The sequence below is a fragment of the Ascaphus truei genome, chromosome 15, assembly GCF_040206685.1.
Source record: "Ascaphus truei isolate aAscTru1 chromosome 15, aAscTru1.hap1, whole genome shotgun sequence".
NCBI lineage: Eukaryota > Metazoa > Chordata > Amphibia > Anura > Ascaphidae > Ascaphus > Ascaphus truei.
In genome coordinates this window covers 15,635,834-15,656,857 of record NC_134497.1, presented here as the reverse complement: position 1 = coordinate 15,656,857, position 21,024 = coordinate 15,635,834, and the positions used below count along the sequence as shown (strand labels likewise).

At 43.0% G+C, this 21,024-nt stretch overlaps 2 protein-coding genes across 7 annotated transcripts in view; both read right to left on the bottom strand.

Annotated features, from left to right (window-relative positions):
- NDRG3 (NDRG family member 3) overlaps positions 1–6,494 on the bottom strand; it is a 63,653-nt gene extending 57,159 nt beyond the window's left edge. Inside the window, exon 1 of one of the 3 annotated variants that reach the window (XM_075571780.1) lies at positions 6,280–6,494. The gene's annotated coding sequence lies outside the window, so the exon portion shown is untranslated. The remainder of the gene's footprint in view (positions 1–6,279) is intronic. The other 2 variants (XM_075571779.1, XM_075571781.1) reach the window with 2 other exon arrangements.
- A 9,280-nt stretch (positions 6,495–15,774) lies between these two features.
- Positions 15,775–21,024, bottom strand: part of LOC142466586 (protein MTSS 1-like) — a 140,381-nt gene continuing 135,131 nt past the window's right edge. For all 4 annotated transcript variants that reach the window (XM_075571775.1, XM_075571778.1, XM_075571776.1 and 1 more), the window contains one exon: positions 15,775–20,896. In XM_075571775.1, coding sequence (XP_075427890.1) covers positions 20,151–20,896 — 746 coding nt within the window. In that variant the 3' untranslated portion in view covers positions 15,775–20,150. The remainder of the gene's footprint in view (positions 20,897–21,024) is intronic.

Sequence of the window (21,024 nt, the reverse complement as noted above, 5' to 3'; positions counted from 1 at the left end):
TACAGACCGCATATCGCAGTCTGTGTCTGCCAGCGCCCCGCCTGTCTGCAGTGCGGGCGCGCTGACTGAGGGAGCGGGGCCTTAGCCTAAGGGAGCTTCAATACACATGTATGCGGATGACAATCTTATATGCACACTGTCCTAGCCTCTCTGACCTTGAACACGTATTTCAGTGGTTGCTCAGTGGAGTAACTATGTTAGAGAAATAGAATAAAAAACGTAAACCAAATACAGCTTATTGTCATAAATGCGTGAGAACCTCACATCCACAGTCCACCTTCGCTGGAACTATTTCTTGCATGCATCCTTTGGAGTACAATTGCAAAGTGCAGGGAAACAGTTTCAAGCGAGGAGAATCCGGCTTGTGCAGCCAACACAACACAGAAACAATATCTTCAAAGTGCAGTTCTCCTCTAAGACAGATACAAAAAGTAGAGATCTACTCACAAGGTCATAATTAAATTCTCGATTTAATGCGACAACCAAGAACAGTGGAAAGACGTTTCAGGTCCAATATGGACCTTTCATCAGGTGCGATGGAAGGTCCATGAGACCTGAAACGTTTCTTCACTGTTCTTGGTTGTCACATTAAATGGAGAATTGCATTATGAACTTGAGTAGATCTCTACTATGCATCCTTTTGAGCAATCGATGGAGAGAAGGGTCCCAGTTAATAAGCACTCAGTACCCCATAATTCTGATATTTATAAAACACAGTAATTGTGTAATAATAATGTAGTATGCAGAGATCCACTCTGGACTATTGTTTAGAATTAGAAATCAATCAGTATATCAATATCCCTACACAGGGAATCCTGTAATGGAGCACACAGAGATTAACCCCTGGGCCTATTGATATACCGATTGTAAGAGACACGTGCGAAGGTATAACCAGGTTGACGTATGTGAGGGAAAAGAACATTGGCTTTTATTTAGCCCATATCTTCAAACAAACAGCATATCCCTTTGTACGGGCTAACTCACTCTCCCAGTCTCTATCTGCAGGGCTGGGAGGATAGGCCTCTTACCAGCCTCTGACCCAAAGTCCAAAGAGGTACCTGTTATCAGGGGCTCTTCCCCTCAGTTCAGGTTGGTCGCCATGGGGGGCACCCTCTGGCAGGTTCCAGGACAGCGGTCACTGGAATAGAGAGGCTGGTTCCCTGGGATCTGTCAGCATTCACCTCCCATGCGCTATAGCGATTGAGGCTTTTCTAACCGACTCATGAGCCAGGTGGAGACTGGTTAATTGTCTGTAGCTACAATAAGCCAGCTCCCTGCTGGACTCAGTCAGATCCAGGCTCTCTTCAGAGCCCTTTTATACAGGGGTTAAGGCGCTGTAACACAATGAATTGATTTCTAATTCTAAATAGTCCAGAGTGGGTCTCCACATACTACATTAGTAACAGACCTACATTTTTAATATAGTACATAAACATTTCATTGTATATTTGAGTTCTCTTACTGCCTCTTTACTTTTGTAAATCCGAATTAAAAAAAGTTATATATTTCTATGTATTCATATTGCACAATTAGTGTTTATAATTATCAGAATTATGGGGGGCCGAGACCTTTTTCTCCTGTCTTGGTTGCTATTTATCCCAGCTTAGCACCACCCTGTAAAATGAACCCAATAGGCAGAGTGAGGGGACCTTACTAGATTTTGACCTGCATGTACTTTAGAAACCATTTCTTACTTTCTTGTTACGCTTAAAAAAATCTTTTTTTTTTTTTTTTAAAAAAGCTCTTTCTTCCCAACAAGGTCTTACCTGAAAATCTATGTTTTCATGGAGACTAAATAGTAGCACTTGCACCACGAGAAGTAGTTCCTATATCAGTGCACTCTATAACAAGGCTGCGCAAACTAGGGGGCCGCGAGAGTTCGGAGGGGGGGGGGGGGTCGCAGCAGTTACAGAGGCCCTGCTCTCTTCTCCCAGGCATTTACCTGGTCTCCGGCGGCTTCCAGCGATCCGTCACCATGGTAACGCGTCGTGGTCACATTGCTATGGCAACGTGACGTCAAAAGACGCCGGACCCCAGGTAAGGGGGGGAGGCGCAGAGTGAAAAGCTTGCGCACCCCTGCTTTATATAATACTGCAGGAATAATAAAAGTGAAAATCTACTTTAAATTAACCTTTAATGCATCCATATAAATAATTTTGTACCCCCACGTTGATGCGCCCCATAAATTTGGCAACCGTTTAATCCATCGTTCATGTAATTACAAAAATGATTCAACTAAAATGCCGAACCCCTTACATATTTACAGTTTTATTAACGGGGACAAAATTATAATATGGTGTTCGTAAAGCTCATTGTCAAGTCCCGTTTTTATTCCCTTATATGTAATACAGCGACAAACACTAATACCATGTTATTTAGTGTCTCACTGGGAACTCCAATAGGTCGATATATAATGTAGAAAGCAAATGGAGGTATCCCTCAAATTGGATTAAGACTTGAAAATCAATTTAAAAGCTTTGCCTCTAAATACGTCATTTCACGAGTTCTCAAAATTGTAGTGATCAACGCAACAGCCATCAAAAAAAGCAAAGTAAATTAGAGTGAAGAGCACACAAATTCAATGCACAGTGTCCCTGCACGTGAATACAATTCAGGCGTTAAAAAAAAAAAATAAGCCTAGAAATATATATTTCAATTCACTGCAATCTTCCCAAACTGTGGTAATAGATATTTAAACAACCAAATGACATTTTAAATACTAGAAATAAAGCTGTCCTCAGATCATTCAGAAATCCAATCACCAGTGAAGGAATATTTGCTAGAATCAAAGTGTAACGGTTCGAGGCCTCCCCCCCCCCAATCTCATATGGGCCCCTATGTGCATAATTTGCCCCCAGTTACATCTCAGTGTCGTGTGGTGCACCTGCTGGCTCACAGGACTCCCGAGTCTCCCACTTGTTGTTGTTGGGGATTTCACCATGATAGGCGTATGAGGTAGTGCTGAGTTCTACTCACAGTTGGTACAGCGCCTCCATCCCTTCCAAATCCCCACGATAGCAGGGAGGAGTTTCTGGAAGAGAACTCCTGGGTGCATCTTCTTACTGATTAACTCCAGTCACAGGCAAGAAGGGTCTCTTAATCAAGGGCATCTTTATTTGCATGGTACATGGCAGACTGCCCATCATAGCGGCCGGTACTTAGCCGCACATCTTGTAGTTGCACTTCATTAGGAAGGTCCCTTCTGACTCTTTAATCAGCCAGGTATATTTCTGCCACCTCTCCCCTAAGGGAGACTACCACCTGTGCCAGAGCCCTGGACACAGTCGGGTCTGCTTGTCCTTCACAGCACACTGCACTTGCACTGCTGCAGACACTTGAACACAGGATCAACCACTAACTTTAGGAAGTGAAGCGTAATATATAGGTCCCAGAAAGACCCACCCCTGTGTCACTAACAGTGGACACAGAGCATGCTGTCACTTCCTTTGCTACAACTTACACATCACAGGGGTTGAGGGCAAACCTCCATGATGACTTCTGGCAACCCTGCCCTCTTAACAGGAGTTACTGCACAGAATGAGAGAGATATGTAACACCAATTTTACACAGGGCTACACAAGGAACTGTATTTTGATCACGGCGCTTATTTAACATACGGCAACACAAAGTTGACACTGCAAACGAACATTTAAAGCCGCAAAAACATGTGAAATCTTGTGTTTTTTTTAAAAAAATTTATTTTTAATAAATCAGTTCTGTAGTATTAGATCTTTACTGCATTTTTGTATTTTTTATTATTCAACTCAATGCAATTTGTAATGCATTTTACAGCATGCTTTGATTTCTATAGCAGGATTTAACACCTCCCCAGCAGTGCAAGATCTTTGCAACACTTTCCTGTTTGTGATCATTTGGTGCCAATGTTCCCAGCAGTTTGAGCTGCAAACTGTAACAATAGATAATGTTACCGTAGTAATATAAAAAGATACATTGAAGCTGCCGAGTTACACTGACTGAAGGATTGATTGAAACTGAAAAGGCGGCCATTAGTCACACAATTAGTATTTTGACAGATTTATAACAGGAGCACCAAACAATTGCCAATTTGGGGAAAAAAATTTGAATTATAGGCACACGCTTTACATAAAAAATATAAAAAATGGTAATATAGTATTGCTGCTTTAAGTGAAAAGCAGTAAATGCATTACATTGTGCAACCCCATTTCTCAGCAAGTAAAAGAGGTCAATTGGATAATTAAGATACCCCTAGCTGCTTTGATGGTAGCCAAGGGGTTATGGAAGACCTTTCCAGTCTCCGCAATTTTCACTGTAATTTCATCACATTCTTTGCCAGCATGTGGTCATTTTTTAACATAAAAAGGGCAGGAAGCAGCGGTGCTGCAGTTCCATATAGATTGCCAAATCTTCCTACAGCTTTCTGCTTTACCATCTTGCCAAATGGTCAGGTGTCTTACAGTACGATGGTATTCCAGGCTGCCATCTCTCACCAAAGGCCAATACAATTTGCATAAAACAAAATCAGTTTTTGTTTTTTTTAGTTGGCCATGTAGACCCCCGAGACAGCCATTGGACCCCAAGTCGGACCTCAGAGACATTGCATTCAGCCATTCCATCCTCCTACGACCACAATCAGTGAGCGGACTTGTGTGACCCCGTCTCATACAACCCCAATACTTGTCATAATCCCGAATCCCAACTCTCCCCATACGCACACAATCTTGTTCCAGATGCCCTATTTTTTTTTTAAGTGCATTCTTTATAATATCTTCTTTCGACATAGAATCGAAAAAATGTCACTTATTTCGTAACTATTTTTAAAAAACTACTTTAGTGTGATGAAAATCCAATAATGATTGTTTTATATAGTCCAGTTGTGTGTTTGCATCACACACCGGTCTGGTTTTGCTACCTTTCAAAGTTTGGATATTCCTTACATTGCACCTGTGATTTTTGCCCAGTTATCGGCCGTGCCGATAAAGATTGAGAAGTACAGCACGGGGATGTTCAGCAGGTGTGGATCTAGGAGCGCACTCATAACCCAGCACGTACCAGACACATTTATATACGAGATACACACACTGGAGTAGCAAACTCAGCATTTCTCCTCCTGCAGGGTCCCGTTACATTGCCATGACATCACATGCGTTGCAACGTCATGTTGCCATGACAAAAGGTGACCCATATGCCGTTGCGTTGCCACGACAACATGCCGCCACGACATCATAAGGCCTCGTACAGGGACACACTGAGCAGGCGCTCGCCGCAATGAAACACATTGCTGCAATGTGTGTGGCGCCTGCACGTCGCTTAGCTGCTTGCAGAAGCAAATTTGAATAGGCCGCTCGCTGTCACGTGAGCGATTCACTCAATGAGAGCGAACCAGCTCTGTGACGTCATGGCCGCACCCCCCCCAATACGCGCGTACCTAGCTGGCCACAAATCGCCACACACGAGAGCCAGCGTGCTCACTCCCTGCCTTGCCGCAGCCTAACACTACGGACAAGGTAAGAGACCCCGCAAAAAACCCCTGCCTCAAGCCCTGCGATAATCCCAGACGACCCTGGGTGTATACACACAGATATATGTATGTATGAAACACACGTATGTAGGTAACACACATACGTATGGATGGATTTATGAGACACACATATGTATGGATGTATGAAACACACACACACACACACGTATGGATGGATGCGTGAATGGAACAGACACGTATGTAACGTGCACCCACACGTATGGATGGATTTATGAGACACGCGTATTTATGGATGTATGAAACACACACATATGGATGGATGCGTGAATGGAACAGACACACACGTATGTAACGCACACCCACACGTATGGATGGATTTATGAGACACACGTATGTATGGATGGATGTATGAAACACACACGTATGGATGGATTTATGAGACACACGTATGGATGTATGTATGAAACACACACACACACGAATGGATGGATGCGTGAATGGAACACAGACACACACGTATGTATGGATGTATCTGTGAATGAAACACACGTATGTACATATGTATGTGAATGAAACACACACCCACACGTATGGATGGATTTATGAGACACGTATGTATGGATGGATGGATGTATGAAACACACACACATATGGATGGATTTATGAGACACACGTATGGATGGATGCGTGAATGGAACACAGACACACACGTATGTATTGATGTATGTGTCAATGAAACACACACACGTATGTATTGATGTATGTGTCAATGAAACACACGTACGTATGAACCGCCCGTGGGCAAAAAATAAACTCACCCGGTGCCCCCTTACCGTAGCGAGATGAGGGAATGAAGATCAGCTTCACCCCGCCGCCGCACTACCCGGTCCTGAGTGCCGGTGCCCGCGCTCACACACAGCCCGCCCGCCGCTGCTGTACCGGGACTACACGGTAATATGTGCGCGCGGAGGAGAAGGAGGAGGAGGCCGCTGGGAGAGCTTCCAGGCACGGCGCGTGTAACAAGCGCTCTTATTGGACGCCCCGTGCCCAGCATCTCCCACATAAAGAAACAAGGCTGCGCATTGGTTGCCTCCCCCTAGTTATTGTCACGTGTTGGTGCTGTCAGTCTGCCCGGTTGCCAGGGAGACCCTGGTGTACACTGTGTGAAATGGAACCCTGTTGCTGTGGGGTTCTTGCCATTTGGAAATGGCATCTGGACCAGGAGAGAGAGAGGGGGGGAGAGAAAGAGGGGGGGGGGAGAGAAAGAGGGGGGGGGGAGAGAAAGAGGGGGGGGGGAGAGAGAAAGAGGGGGGGGGAGAGAGAAAGAGGGGGGGGGAGAGAAAGAGGGGGGGGGGAGAGAAAGAGGGGGGGGGGAGAGAAAGAGGGGGGGGGGAGAGAAAGAGGGGGGGGGGGGAGAGAAAGAGGGGGGGGGGGGAGAGAAAGAGGGGGGGGGGGGAGAGAAAGAGGGGGGGGGGGAGAGAGAGGGGGGGGGAGAGAGAGGGGGGGGGAGAGAGAGGGGGGGGGGAGAGAGAGGGGAGGGGGGGAGAGAGAGGGGAGGGGGGGAGAGAGAGAGGGGGGGGAGAGAGAGAGAGGGGGGGAGAGAGAGGAGAGGGGGGAGAGGGAGGGGAGAGAGAGGGGAGGGGGGAGAGAGAGGGGGGAGAGAGAGAGGGGGGGAGAAAGGGGGGGAGAGAGAGAGAGGGGGAGGAGAGAGAGAGAGAGGGGGGGAGGGAGAGAGAGAGAGGGGGGGAGGGAGAGAGAGAGAGGGGGGGGAGGGAGAGAGAGAGAGGGGGGGGAGGGAGAGAGTTAACAGGGGTATATCATGAATTGTGAGTATGATCCCACTGAAGTCTGCAGGCAGTGCTGATGCTCACTGAAACCCCTTATCCCTTCTATCCAACCCCAATATTACAAACATTAGGCCTAGAGCTGCCAAATTTGGGGGCTGCAAAAATGTCCGCCCCCCGTGTGCTTTTGCCGCGCTCTCTCGGGCCTGATGGCAAGGCCCTTACACGTGTCGGCCGCCCTCCTTTCTGCCGCGCTCTCCTGCTCCTTTGGAAACCCAGCGTCAAAATAACACCGCGGACTTGACGCGGCATCTTGTTGCCATGGCAACGTGACGTCGCGTTCCCACGTGGCGTCATTGAACGCTGGGCTTCCAAAGTAGCAGGAGGGCGGCAGAAAGGAGGGCAGCCGACACAGGCAAAGTAGGGGCGGCAAATCCGCCGCTGTTTACAACAAACCATGATTATGTTATATATCCGCACTGAAAGTGCAGTTACAGTTGGTGTTTCTTTATTTGTTGCATTATTCATGGTTTGCATAATCCCCTTAACCCTACGCTTATTTCTCCCATAAAGCTGTTAAGAGTGCAGGTATGCAGGAGACATTTCAAGGTTATGAATAGCACCAAGCACCAGTTTATCCCTTTGCTGTACAAATAAATGGTCTTCAACTCCCTGCAGAGCAATGCATTGCTGTTCTGTCCAACAGTAATGGGATTAAACCACTCTTTCGCCAATGAAATGATAAATAACGTGACAAGTTATTTACGATCATAGGTTTTCTTTATAAAGTAGACACCAATTGACCAAGGTCAACGCTAAGCAAAGTGGCCACACAAAAAAGGAATGTATTAATTAGCCATGAAGGTGAAGATAAGAGCCCTAAAATGTCTAGAGGAACCCACAACGCATTGCTACAGACTACAAAAAAAAAGCTATTTTATCCTAATCTCAAACAAGATTCTTTCAAATCCAGTCTCTAGGTGAACGTGTTTTCGCTAGAGACGGGCGGATTTTTTTTTTGCGGAATTGGATTTGCCGCAGAGCGGCCGGTCCCTTTAGTCGGATTTCTTCGGATCAGTCTCAAAAATGGCGGTTCGCCTTTTGCCGATTTTTTTCTTTCTTTTTTTTTTTTTTACCCGGACAGTCCATCCGCGCATTCTGCAATCTGCTGATGGATTTTAAGAATCCAATTCCGCAGATTCTTAAAATCCGTCGGCGAATTGCAGAATCCGTGGATGGATTGTAAAAATCCACCAGCGGATTGTGTCCAATGGTGGTTTTGGTTTAATCCGCGAGGATTGAAACTAGCAATCCGTCGGCGTATTTTACGCAGGGACCTTGACAAAGCACGTTTGCGCGAAACATGTTGGCCCGCTGTACCTCCGTTTTATGATCAAATAAGCCTTTCATTTTTTTTGGTGTCACCCTCTTTACCTTGTTTTACTGGTGGTGCGGCAATAACCAACTTACTTCTACAATTCGCTTGGCCTGAAGCTAAATGGGCTACCTATGTTTTATAGAGGTCTTCGCGATGAGATTAAAGATATTTTGCCTCAGGTTGTTCTGACTTGGTTCTTCAATTGGGACACCGCTTAACAGAACGTTAGGGAGAAAGATGGAGACATGATTCCAAAACTATGAACGCCTAGATACAGTCCGACATGAAACAATATTGGTAAATTAAAGGAACCCTCACTAGAAAGGGGTCCCCGGGATGAAAAGGAAAGAAGGTGAAATCAAGATGTGTGTTTGTATTGTGAAAATACTTCTGATAGTTAAAAGCCTTGTAATAATAGGGAGTGAGAGGGGGAAGGGTTGTGAGCTCTAGCTACTGTCAATGATTAGGTGCCAGGGGTGAGAGAGTCATAGAACACAAAAAGAACACCTGCCTAGACAGGTGAAAGAACCCCTTTTGAACAAGCACTCATACGGTGATAGGTACAGATAGATTAAAAAAATGAACCTTTATTAGTGTATATGGGTAAAATAAGTGAAGTACATAAACACTCAACACAATTAAAAACGTATTAAATGAATTGCCCCTAGGTCTATTTATAAACTAATACTTGAAGGAGAATGTTTGGGGATGTCTGGTACCATATGAAAGAAATTTTTTTTAAAACTAATATGGTGCCTCAGTGTGGTCTATCTATAATGTTTGAAAGAGTCTGGTATGTGTCACTCGAGTGTAGTGACAGTCAAACTACTTTCATGCCACATCTGAATAACTTGTGGTTCTGTGACTAAATACAGAGTAGTACCTGTATATCGCTAGGGTGTTGCGGGTTGAACCCACATACAAAGTTTTCAGTCAGTGTGACCTAGCTGCACTTTGCTGGTCACAGAAGCCAACAAGGGGTTAATTTGTATGTCCTTCAAGGCAACACAGGGTATAATAAGATATCTGTAAGGGAGGCTACTATGTAGCTGTGGGGGAAAGAGAAGAGGCTGATCAGTGGGAGCCGCAAATATATGCACTATTTCTATCCCACTGTTAGTAGTGTATTTCTAAGTTCTTATAGCCTCAAATGAGCATAATTTGATTAACCCACCAGATAGATAGTGAGGTGAGTTAATGCTCGTGCCCCCTATGGAGGTAGCAAGTAATTTTAAAGACAGGCTAGCTGATTTATCTCTGCCAGTAAAAGTGTTTGAAACAGTGTTCTACAGCTGCCTTTAATAGAGTTGCTCTATATCTGCAGATCTAGATGTATGAATGTGGTTGTTGTTTTGGCTTAATAATGCCCAGCTAGTTCAGTCGGTGTAATGGCTGTAGGTAGGCAGAGTATATTTTTTATATGTTAATGCCGTTCAACATCCACCAAGTCTCTGGGGCAGGTAAGCCCCGTCTGTTTGATATAGACCGTTGATTATGATATCAGTGGTGCCTTGCAGCCGCTCAGTGATGCACCCCAGTATTATAGGGGTATCAGAGTTGCTGCACTTTCGGAGCTTTTTTATCACCGCTCCTGAGTGGCGGCATCTGTTCAGTCCCCACCCGGCATGGTGTATTCATGAACACCGCCTAGTATATAAATGCCGGGTGGAACTCAGAGTGCAGACAGCGGCTATCTTCCGCGCTGTCAGACAGACGTCGCCGCACCAGTATGCGTGCTGACGTCACAGGGGAGCGCCCACCGACGTACGTTTCGCGTCACGCTGACGCTTTTTCAAGGTGGCCCCGCCTCTACGTTTGCCAGCGGTTTAAATAGCCGAGCGTTGCTATGGTAACGTTTGCAATCAGGTGAGTTTATCAATATAGTAAACGAAGTTGTTTGTGTTGATATTTATTTCTGTTGAAGTTGTTTGTTAATTTATTATGGCTAGCTGACAGTGAAACCATGTGTGAGGTCGAGCACTTTGTAACTCAGGTAAGTAATTGATGATACTGAGGTAAAGCAGATGGTAGAGCATACTAAGGATACAGACTGCATGTCTATGCAAAGCTGGTAGTATGTATGGTCAAATGAGTGTACAAATTTTAGACATATCCTTGTAATGGTATTGGGTCAGTAGCTGCTGTATGCCACTCATGAAATAAACCAGATGCTTGCATTGATGGGGAGGGAGACAGGGCTGATAGGAAGCTCAGTAGGATGGAGTTAAGGCTGTTATGGGTATGTTGCCAATGGACTATGTTATATATAGATATATATATATAGCATGAGATGATAGGTGTATAGATCTTATCCTATAAAGGGGGCAAACATGAAGCCTTCGTTGAGACCCTGGGGATACAGCGTTCCCAAGGTATAAATCCATTGTGCTTCTTTTTTGAGCAGCTCTCTGTCCCAGTCACCCCTTCTGATGGTTTCGGGGAGTTGACAAATGCCTTTGAAGCGCAGTTTGGAGTAATCTCCACCATGCGAGTTGTTAACATGTTTGGCCAGTGGGGTATCAGATTTGTTACGAATAGACCCTATATGCTCAAGGACCCTTCGTCTTAGTTGCCTGCTGGTTTTACCCACATATTTTCTGCCACACACAGTTAAAAGCCTTTGCAAAATCTAAGAATAGTGCACCAGTAAGTTGTCCCAGTTCCATTCCACACTACCTCGTTGCAAAATTTTAAGAGGGTAGTTACCATGTGGTTTGGGTGAGTCGGATTGGATTTGGAGGAGGGAATTTGTCTTGTTATAGTAATCGCTTTATTGGGACTGGACACATTTTCCCATGACTTTGGAGAGTATTGGGAGAAGATAAATTAGTCTGTAGTTGGAGACCATGTTTTTGTCCCCCCACTTTTGTAGACTGGGGCAACTCTAGCAGTTTTCCAGGTCTGTGCAATATGGCCTGAAGACAAGAGAATGGATTAGGGAGGAAAGCGCCTTGGCAATGGCTGGGACACAGAGTCGTAGGAACTATGTTTGCTGTAGGTCAGGCCCACATTGGCTGTTTAGTTTTAATATTAGGAGTACCTGTGTCATCTTCTCTTCAGATACTGGGAGAAATTGAAAATTGGAAGCACTGTTGGGAGGAGGTGGAGATATAGGAGTTCTCACAGGTTTGGCTTCATGAATGTAGCTATGGTTGTGCTTTGATAGTAGGCAGGGAAGTAGCAGACCCCACCAAGTATACATTGAATGTATTTGCCATGTCAGTGTGATTTGTCAGAGTAGTATCATCCTTTTTGATATTAGATGGTTGTTGATGGATTTGATGTATTTTAATAAAGCTTGTCTGCACATGTTGGGCTTTTGCTAGTCGTTTGCCTTGTGCATATATTCCGCAGGCATCTGTAGTGATTAGGATCCTTGGTAGTGCCAGTTACTTTGCATCTTTCCACAAGGCATCCCTAAGATTGTAAAGTTCAATAAGGTCGGTTGTATCCCACATGGCCAGTAGCTCCTCCGCTTCTGTTCCCAAAAAGCTTCCGTCCCAGTCGTAGGGGCCTCTGGCCAGCTTGCGCATGATGCTGGAGCCTCAGTGGGGAGAGTCTGAGAGAAACCCCTTGGGAAACAGACTACCTACACACAGTCCTGGTGAGTCCCAATTTAAAAACAAAAAAACTCCTGCTACACTGTAGGACAGGAAAAGACTACTTCTGCAGGCAAAAGGAGGTGCTTATATACTAGTACCTGCAGAAGTTTCCTGTTCTACAGCGCTGAGGGGAGGAGTTACACCATCGGTAACCACTGCCACGTGGGGTAAAGGACCAATGTTCTGTATGCTACTGCCTCCTATGTCCTTGTGCTCCATGATGGGGACAAAATGTGTCTTGACTTCACAGCTATATCTCGTAGCCGAAAGGGGCAATAGACTTGCACAATTGAAAAGGAAGATTGTATTGATTGGGACTCAAATGTATTGGACATTAACAGGTATTTGTGGATTGAATTTTAGAACTATTATAATTAATATTGCGATATTTTAACAGAGCTTGATTGATTGTGGTCATGTGATGCATTTGCTGGTCTGGTCGTTTGCTGTGCATTAGGCTTCGGCCAGGCTGGGAGCGTGTGCGTTGGCGCTCGTGCACCGTGACGTCATGCAATCTGCTTGGCCATGCGATTCCCGTCCAGCTAGTTGCGCATGTGGGGGCGTCAGGGGGCACGGCCATGACATCACGGAGCTGGCTCGCCCTCATTGGGCAAACCGCTCATGTGACGCACTAGAGAGGGGCAGAAGCAAATGTAATGGTCTCTGCAAGCAGCTGAGCACCGTGCGCTCACGCTGGCCCCCCACATTGTAGCACTGTGTTTCATCGAGGCAAGCGCGCCCGCTCAGCGTCACCCTGGCCGCAGCCTTAGTACTTGAGAGCGCAGAGCGAAAATGCAATGGACGTTTTATTATCCTACCTCTGTATCTCTCAGTGGTCATTTTTCTTTATCATTGTACTCATTAAAGATGAGATTTTCAGATATATAAAAATCATACGTAATTTTGTTGCTGAAGGTATAGGGGAGATTAATGCCCAACGTCACTGAGAGCCGACACAGGGATTCAAACCACGTTCGGCCTCTGCACAGGCAGGGACATTACTGTACCACAAAGCTACTCCTTGGGCCCAGGGGGTTCTCTTGTGTGGTACTGCAGTACACATCCATTTTCTTGCTCCTGGTGCAGTTTTTGTAGCTTTATAAATCGAGAATGAACGCAGACGTATCATTTAACAGGGTGTATGAGTGTGTAATTGGCTGCTCCATTGTTTTTCAACCTAACAATTGTAACCGGGCAGACCCACCACAGCAGAAATGGGTTATTTTTTGGGTGCAGAGGACCCTTGATTTCCAAGATGTTACAGCCTTTTTCTTTCTCCATAGAACAAGCAACAAAGACACAAGGAAAAAATGCCAATATCTCATCAAACCAGCCTTGCTCCTTCAGCCACAAGAAGCCCACAGTATGGGAACGGCGACAGATCGACTGCACATTCTTTTGACCGAGACCTATGGCCATGCTGTTTTTTTTTTTTTTTTAATTCAATTTTATTTGGTCAATGAAAATGACTAATATCTTGGATATTGGATGGTCCGTGGAACCGAAAATATTCCAATTCACCTCCAGGAGACAACCTAGTTCAGCTCATGAAAAAAACATCAGTAAGGGGTGGATTACTACATTAATATTCCCTTTAAAAAAAAAAAAAAAAAGAGGCCATTTTTTTCCTGGCCAGTAATGCCACCGAAAAACTTGAGGTCCTTTAACCCGGGCATCAATATACCACTATAAGCCCCGAGAGTAATATTACACTTATAGGCTATATCTGTACGAATGTTTTATTTTCATGCCATTGAATTTGCTGATCGCTTCAAACTTGCTTAAATATTTTTCTGGCCATTCCTAAGCAATTTTCTGGTCAGTGAGCCCAACATGTATGTGATATCCCCTCAAAGCTAAAATTACACCTTTTATGTCCTTTTCCAATTAAAGTATTTCTTTTAGGAAGGACCATAAAAAGTAAAAAATGAATTACATTTCCTAAACACCTGGCCTGAAGAGGGAAGTAGGAAGCGGAGAAGCATCTCGTCAGCGGGAAGTAAGGAAGGCGCTGCTCAAATAATAATTATAATTATTATTATACGAGACAGGAGTGAAGATGGGCTTGAAATCATTCTAAATATTAATTATGCTATATTATATATATGCAGCGTGTAACTGGTTAATTTAGTATTACATTGTTAGAATTTTAATGAAGAATGATTAGCTGCAATGATCAGATAAAATCAGACCGACAGGTAGATGTGGAAATATTTGTCAGCTAAATTGTAAGAGTTTGTATTCAAAGGTTAGGCTGCGGTCCCAGTCATGTCTGTGACACGCGCGCCCGGCGGGGGGGGGGGGGGGGGCGGCGCGTGCACAGCGTTAACCGCAATCTGCGGTTTCCAGGAGAGAGGGAAGCTTGCGACGGGAGGGGGCGTGGTCGGGGATTTGCGGGGGCGTGGCCATTACGAAAAGCGTCTGGTTCGCCCTCATTGGGTGAACCGCCGGTGGGGGCGTGGACACGCCTCCGTCGCAAGGTTTGAACTCAATTTCATTGAGTTGGAAAAATCTTGCAGTACAGCGCGGCTGCACCTTCAGCGTGAAGGTGACTACTGGGCCCAGCCCCATTGCGGGGCGGTGCTTACACGTACAGCGCAGGCCGAGCCGTGCGCTGTGGCAGTTACTGGGACCGCAGCCTTAGTTAAATAGATGGTAAGAAAAAACAATGGAGAGGGGTGTTAAAGGATTAAGAACTATACTTATTTAGTAACAGAACAAAGTGGTTCTTCTACATCAAAGTACATGAAGAAAATACGTTCTAAGATTGATAGTTAACCAAGAGTATTTTGAGCTCAGAGTGAAAAAAACAAGCGAGACTGTTGGAGAGAAAAAGTATAAAGATTGCATTTGAATCGATGAAATTCAGAATCCTTTACCACCACGCAAAGATTCTCCACTCCATAACTATATGCCTGAATGATGAAACCCGATGATAACTGAAATTATGCTGTGAAAGATGTATTCTATTTTGTTCCTGATTAAATTAAGAAAAGAACCGTGCTGTGGACTATTTGATATATATTGAATTTAATGGAAAAAAAAAATTTCATTGGGCTAACCAGCAAAAGTCCAGCAAGACCAATCTTCTTTAAGGAGTTCTAGGAAATCAAACCCCTCCTAAATGCAATCAGACAATGTTTACAAGCTAGACTCTTTACCTTGCAGACTTCTATATCCCTTTGACACGGCTTACGGACAATCTACTTCGCTGCTCTCTCCACTCCACGACCCAGGCTTACGGACACTCAACTACGCTGCTCCCTCCATTCCATGACCATTGGCTTACGGATTATACCTACCACCGCTGGAGTTGGCAAGTACGGTACTCTTTCTATTGTTGTTACCCGTACCATCTACGCTACTTTCACACTCCGCCCGTGCCCCCGTTTACTGTTAGGTGTGTGTGGTATTATCCCTTTCCACCTCAGTCCCGGGGTCTCGTCTGGCTTGTGGGCAGGCCCAGCGTTACAGTTTACAAGCTAGCCGTTGGAGAAAGAACCCACAAAGAAATCACTGTGTGGAATTTTAAAGACAAAAATGACAACGTTTTTCTGACATCTTTAATTTAAGGCTGGAGCATCACCGCTTGGAACAATATTCATACAAAATAATCAAACCAAAATATACACTTATTTACTTTAACAATATTGAACTGCCAAATAAAACAGTTTGATAGTAATTGTGCCATCAATTGTTCTGATTTTATCATTAATAAATCATTATGTTTATGCAGTCTCTATTTAAACTAAATTAAATTGGCATCAGATTGTTCAGAGACTGGCTACTCTTCAAATATACACGAATACACAATTATGTCTATACAGAAAAGTACTTTGTACACTTACAATATTGTAAAACATATTGTTCAGTGAATTCTGTGCTTTAGGATAAAATTCTGAATGATATAACATTGTCATAATACATGTGACCCTAGTTCTTAAATAGAGCTGGGCTTACACTTCCTCAATAAATAAACGGATTGCTATTGTACTTGTCAGAATAGAAATTGTGTGCTATAATTGAGAAAAACAAAAGTGTAAGAGTGTGTGTGCGGTGTGTAGAGATACTGTGCTTCCAATACTCCTCACTGGAATACAATAAAAAAAAAACATATTGCAGATATTTAAATTTACGTTATGGGCAAATTAACGTCAATAACAAGAGCATCAACGTCTTCACTGCAGAGGTAACTATGTGCATTGTTTTGCACTGCACAGCAGGTTCTATTAACCATATAAATAAAATGCTAAGTCATATCTGATCTTAAGTACATTTTCATTTGCGGGTTAATTTAATTTGCTTCTAGGATTGATGGTCTATGGTGCAAATATATTCACGGGTCTGGTCTGACCCCATTTTTTTTTAATATTCAAACAGTAAAAATAGCACTCAAAATATAGATTCATATTTAAATTGGATACTCAGACCTGCTGAGTCCATTAGAATTAGAATTCAACAAAAACCGCAAAAAACTGCACTTTACAAATATCATCAACAGTTTTTGTTCTCTGCACATGCTCAAACTCTGCAAGTGCAAAATAAATCAATGTCATGTGTATTAATAATTATTATTTAGTTTTTTTCTTCTTCCAAATGGCAAATCACAAAATTCTACCGATTCAACTATGAACCAATTTGGAAATACCAAACGTTCTATATAAACTGTTCAAAATTATTTTACTCTAGCCTAAAAGAAATATTTTTACATCCGTGTTTAAAAGATTTTACCCAACCCACAAAGTGTTTTCAACTACAGTAGATGCATCGCTATGATTTTGGGTATTCGAAGCTCATTTTTTTTTGGTTTCTTGCTATTACATACAGTATAATCACAAGCTTAAAACAGATTAATATAGCTAAAAAGGTAAAGCAAAATACATCAGAACCCAAAATTAAAACAACTACAGACATTGTTCTCAGTGTGGGATTCATACAATAAATCAAAGAATACTACAAATGCCTTATATCTTTTACAATCAATGATATTATATACCACTTAAATAAAGTGAAATATAAAAAATGTGTTACAAAAAAAAAAAGCACATGTTCAGGATGATTGGGGAAAAAAGTACAATTATAAAACGTCAAAACCATAATCCATACAACATTAATTTAACAAAATGATATTGTATATAAAGCCGTGCACCCTAATGTCGCATAAACACAGAAATAACGGCTTGCTTAATAAAGAAATAATGCAACAATTATTTATCCTTTGCCCGTCAGCAGTAAGATTAACAAGGAAAAGTACAGGACTTAGTGCAGTTAGACGAGAATTTAGATACCTCATGAAATAAGGCAAGTTATAGGGAAGAGATGCATGTATCGTTCCAGCATCACCGCTTTCAACCTGTGTCAAATGATTTTTTTGTCAATATAAGGATCATTCCTTATATAGATAATTTTCATTTTATTAGTGTACACAGAACTTCCCTCAATGATTGGTTACAACTGGGTCTATGCAATCTTCTACAAGAACTAAAATGAATTATCGTTCCTGCCTAAATAAAAACAAAAATGTAAGGTGGTCATTCATGGGAACAGATTACATTGGGAAGTTGGATCTTTGGAATTTACAGTATACATGTTGGTAAGAAATTCTTTGTTCATCTTTTGTGTTTGTGCAAACTAGCAATTAAAGCCCAGTCCCACATAATATCGATATTAACTACAGGAATAGCTTCTTTACATGAATAAATGGTTGTTCTATGGTGTGAAGTGTTTAAAAACTTCGCAAATGTATGTCCAAAAAGCTTCACTGTGGAGAGTACAAGAACGAGTATTACAGTATATACACAGTGCTTTAAATAAGGACAACTTGGGGGCTTGTAGCTAAGTGAATGCAGTTGTGATTAAGGCTGCACCCTAAAGCAATTATAAATCATAATCACAACTTAAGAGAATCCACAAAAATGTTGATAAATCACTGATCAAAGTGATCAGGGTTTATAAAAATAAAGTCCAATCATCAAGAACCCCCCCCCCCCCCGAAACTGGGACACAAGTTGGACTGATGCTTCCATTAAAAAAAAAAAAGGAATGAGTCCAATCTAAAAACAAATATTAATAAACTGAGTCGTTTGATTCATAATTGGTACAGAACTATGGTTCTAACAAGTTCTGAACATAGACAAGTCCGTCCAATGCTGTTCCTTCCAGGTTTTAAATTCTGATGCACGGAATGTCTCACCGGTTGTAAATATGGGTTTACAAGAATATAAAGTTGAAATATAAGTTGCAATAAGGCCAGGGTTTATAGTTCAAGTATATTAAAGAAATGCACACAGAATATTTGGGTGCGGAGGCAGGACTTTAAATGTGCATGTAGAACCAAAGTAAACTAACTGCAGCGATTAAATGTTTAAAGGGTTAATGGTAAAATCTTAGCCATTGATGCTTTAAAAAAAAAAAGCAGAACTAAGCAATTATTTTTTGAAGTCTAGGAATTGTATGTAATCATTGGAAATGGACTCCGCCCTTCTGTCTTTCTCTCCCTGCATGAACCATATCCACCCTCGAACTTCCACCCTCCCTAGATGGTCCCCTATCAGGGTACGAATGTGCGTAATATTTCTGCATCATGGAATTGAAAGAACAAGATAATTATCTAATTATTAAATACCTTCTTGTTCTGCATCCTAGCTTTAAATAATAAGGCTTTAGCAACAATGACAAAAATGTTTACTTGTCTGAATTGTTTTTCAAACAAGCACCAGTCAAAAATGGTTTTGTGCCATGCTTGGCCAGAAGGCATCTTACGGGCTTATCGTGGCTAAGCAAATAAGGCCTTTAACCCAAACCCGTCATGGCTTTTAGATCATGTGGGAATGCGCCTTACAAATACAACACTATGTTTTCATATAATGCAAAAGAAACTTATGTATTATGCATTGCCTTTATTACAAACTCGTGCGTATGTATGCATAATAGGTCTTATTTTGTAGGGCTTACAAATCACCTGTATGATTCCATCGCTATTTGGAATAGTTAACTGGCAGGTTAATGTGGTAAATTGGTACTTCCTAATATTGCGCATTTCAGAAGACTTGCTATTTAAATAGCGAGTCGTACACTTTATGTTACCAAAAAACAGCTCTTGAACTCCGCGTTGATGTCAGCTCTGGGGACCCCCTGCTCCTTGAGATACTAACAGGAGAAAGTGCTGCCGGTATGCCTCTTCTGTTTAAAGGTCCCACTTCACGCCGGCCAATAGGAAGCCGCAAGGGATGACGTTGCGGCTTCCTATTGGCCCACGAGATGCGGGACCTTTAAACAGCCGTATTGGGTGCCCAGCTGGAGTCGCTAGCGGCAGCACCTTTACATGCCAGTATCTCAGAAAGCCGGGGGTTACTGGAGCTGAAACCAACGCGGTTCAGCTCCGGAGATCCCCTGCCTCATCCCTATTTAAAATAAAATAAAATCAGGCCACACTTCTTTCAAATGTACATTTTAAGCAATCTAACACCTCTGGAAAACAACCCCACATAGAATAGTATTTTAAAGAAATAAACCAGTAAAAAACAGAAAACGTTATGTAGAAATTGTTTTACAAGGGCAATGTACTTTGTTACTGATCCCGTGCCTCTATTCAACATGAGTCACATGCTGATCAAAAGCAAAACCGAGCCATTCGTTTCTAAAACGACGTATCTCCTTAAAATAAAAGCACACTTTATAAACTACAAAACAAATTAAAAAAAAAAAGTCTGAGACTAAATGCACTTACAGTATGGTCATTAAAGAGACGGCATGAATGACAGCTACCTTAGAATTAAGACACCGATTAAGAAATCTATGGAAATAGACCATGGGAATCCAGAAGTTAAGGCCCTATTATCGAGTATGCAAAATAATAATAAAAACAACCTTTCCTTGAAACGAAAGGCAAACTTTTGTGCGCGAAGCCTTTGACGCAAACGGTCTTATTTTATCTGAGGAGCTGATCTATCGTTGCTGATCGTCTTCCTAAGCCTGACACCGCGTTTGATCATTGATAGCATGTCACCCTGCGGTGGGTCCAACGCAACTGGCTCAAAACCGGCCACGTTGATGTTGTTCTCTAGGCTCCCCATAATCCGAACAGCATTGGGGGCAGCTGTCGGAGACGCTGGCCTTCTATCCACCATGCTAGCACTATTAGCAAACATTTTGTGTGGACTGGGGAGCAGCGGGCTGATACTCTGAGAGTAGGTGTACGATTGCTTGGGTATGAAGGCACAATATGTTGTCTGTATGGCACTGAGACTTTGAGCGGAAGTGCACAAACCCGGTTTCATTTGGGAAAGATCTGATCTGGCATCCTGGTAATGTGCAAACTCGTCACTGTTCGTCCGCTCACTGTAGGGGCTTGTGGGGACATCTGGAAAGTTCATGGCTTTCATGGGTACCACTGGAGTTCGGATGGGAATGGGCACACCGCTGATAGTACCTCGCCTTATAGTGGGCTTATTGGAAGGGTTTCTCTTTATGGTAGCGACATATGGTGATCGGAGAATCAGGTTTGGGTCGGCTAAAAGGTTGACAGTTGATGCTGGTCTCTTGGCCTGGAACATTTTCCTGTAATTCTGGCTGATATCGCTGTTTCTGGGAATTGTTGAAGATTTGTCAAAGTCTAGTTGGTCGGCTTCTTCTTGTTCTCCGTGTAGCGAGATATAATCATAGTCTGCAACTAAAGGACATTGAATAAATAAATGCATGTATTTGCAGAACAGCAAGCCATATATTCAACTATCCAAAATACAAATACCCACACTTTCATTAAACTGAAATGCCCGAGGTGAACCACAGGAATGACCA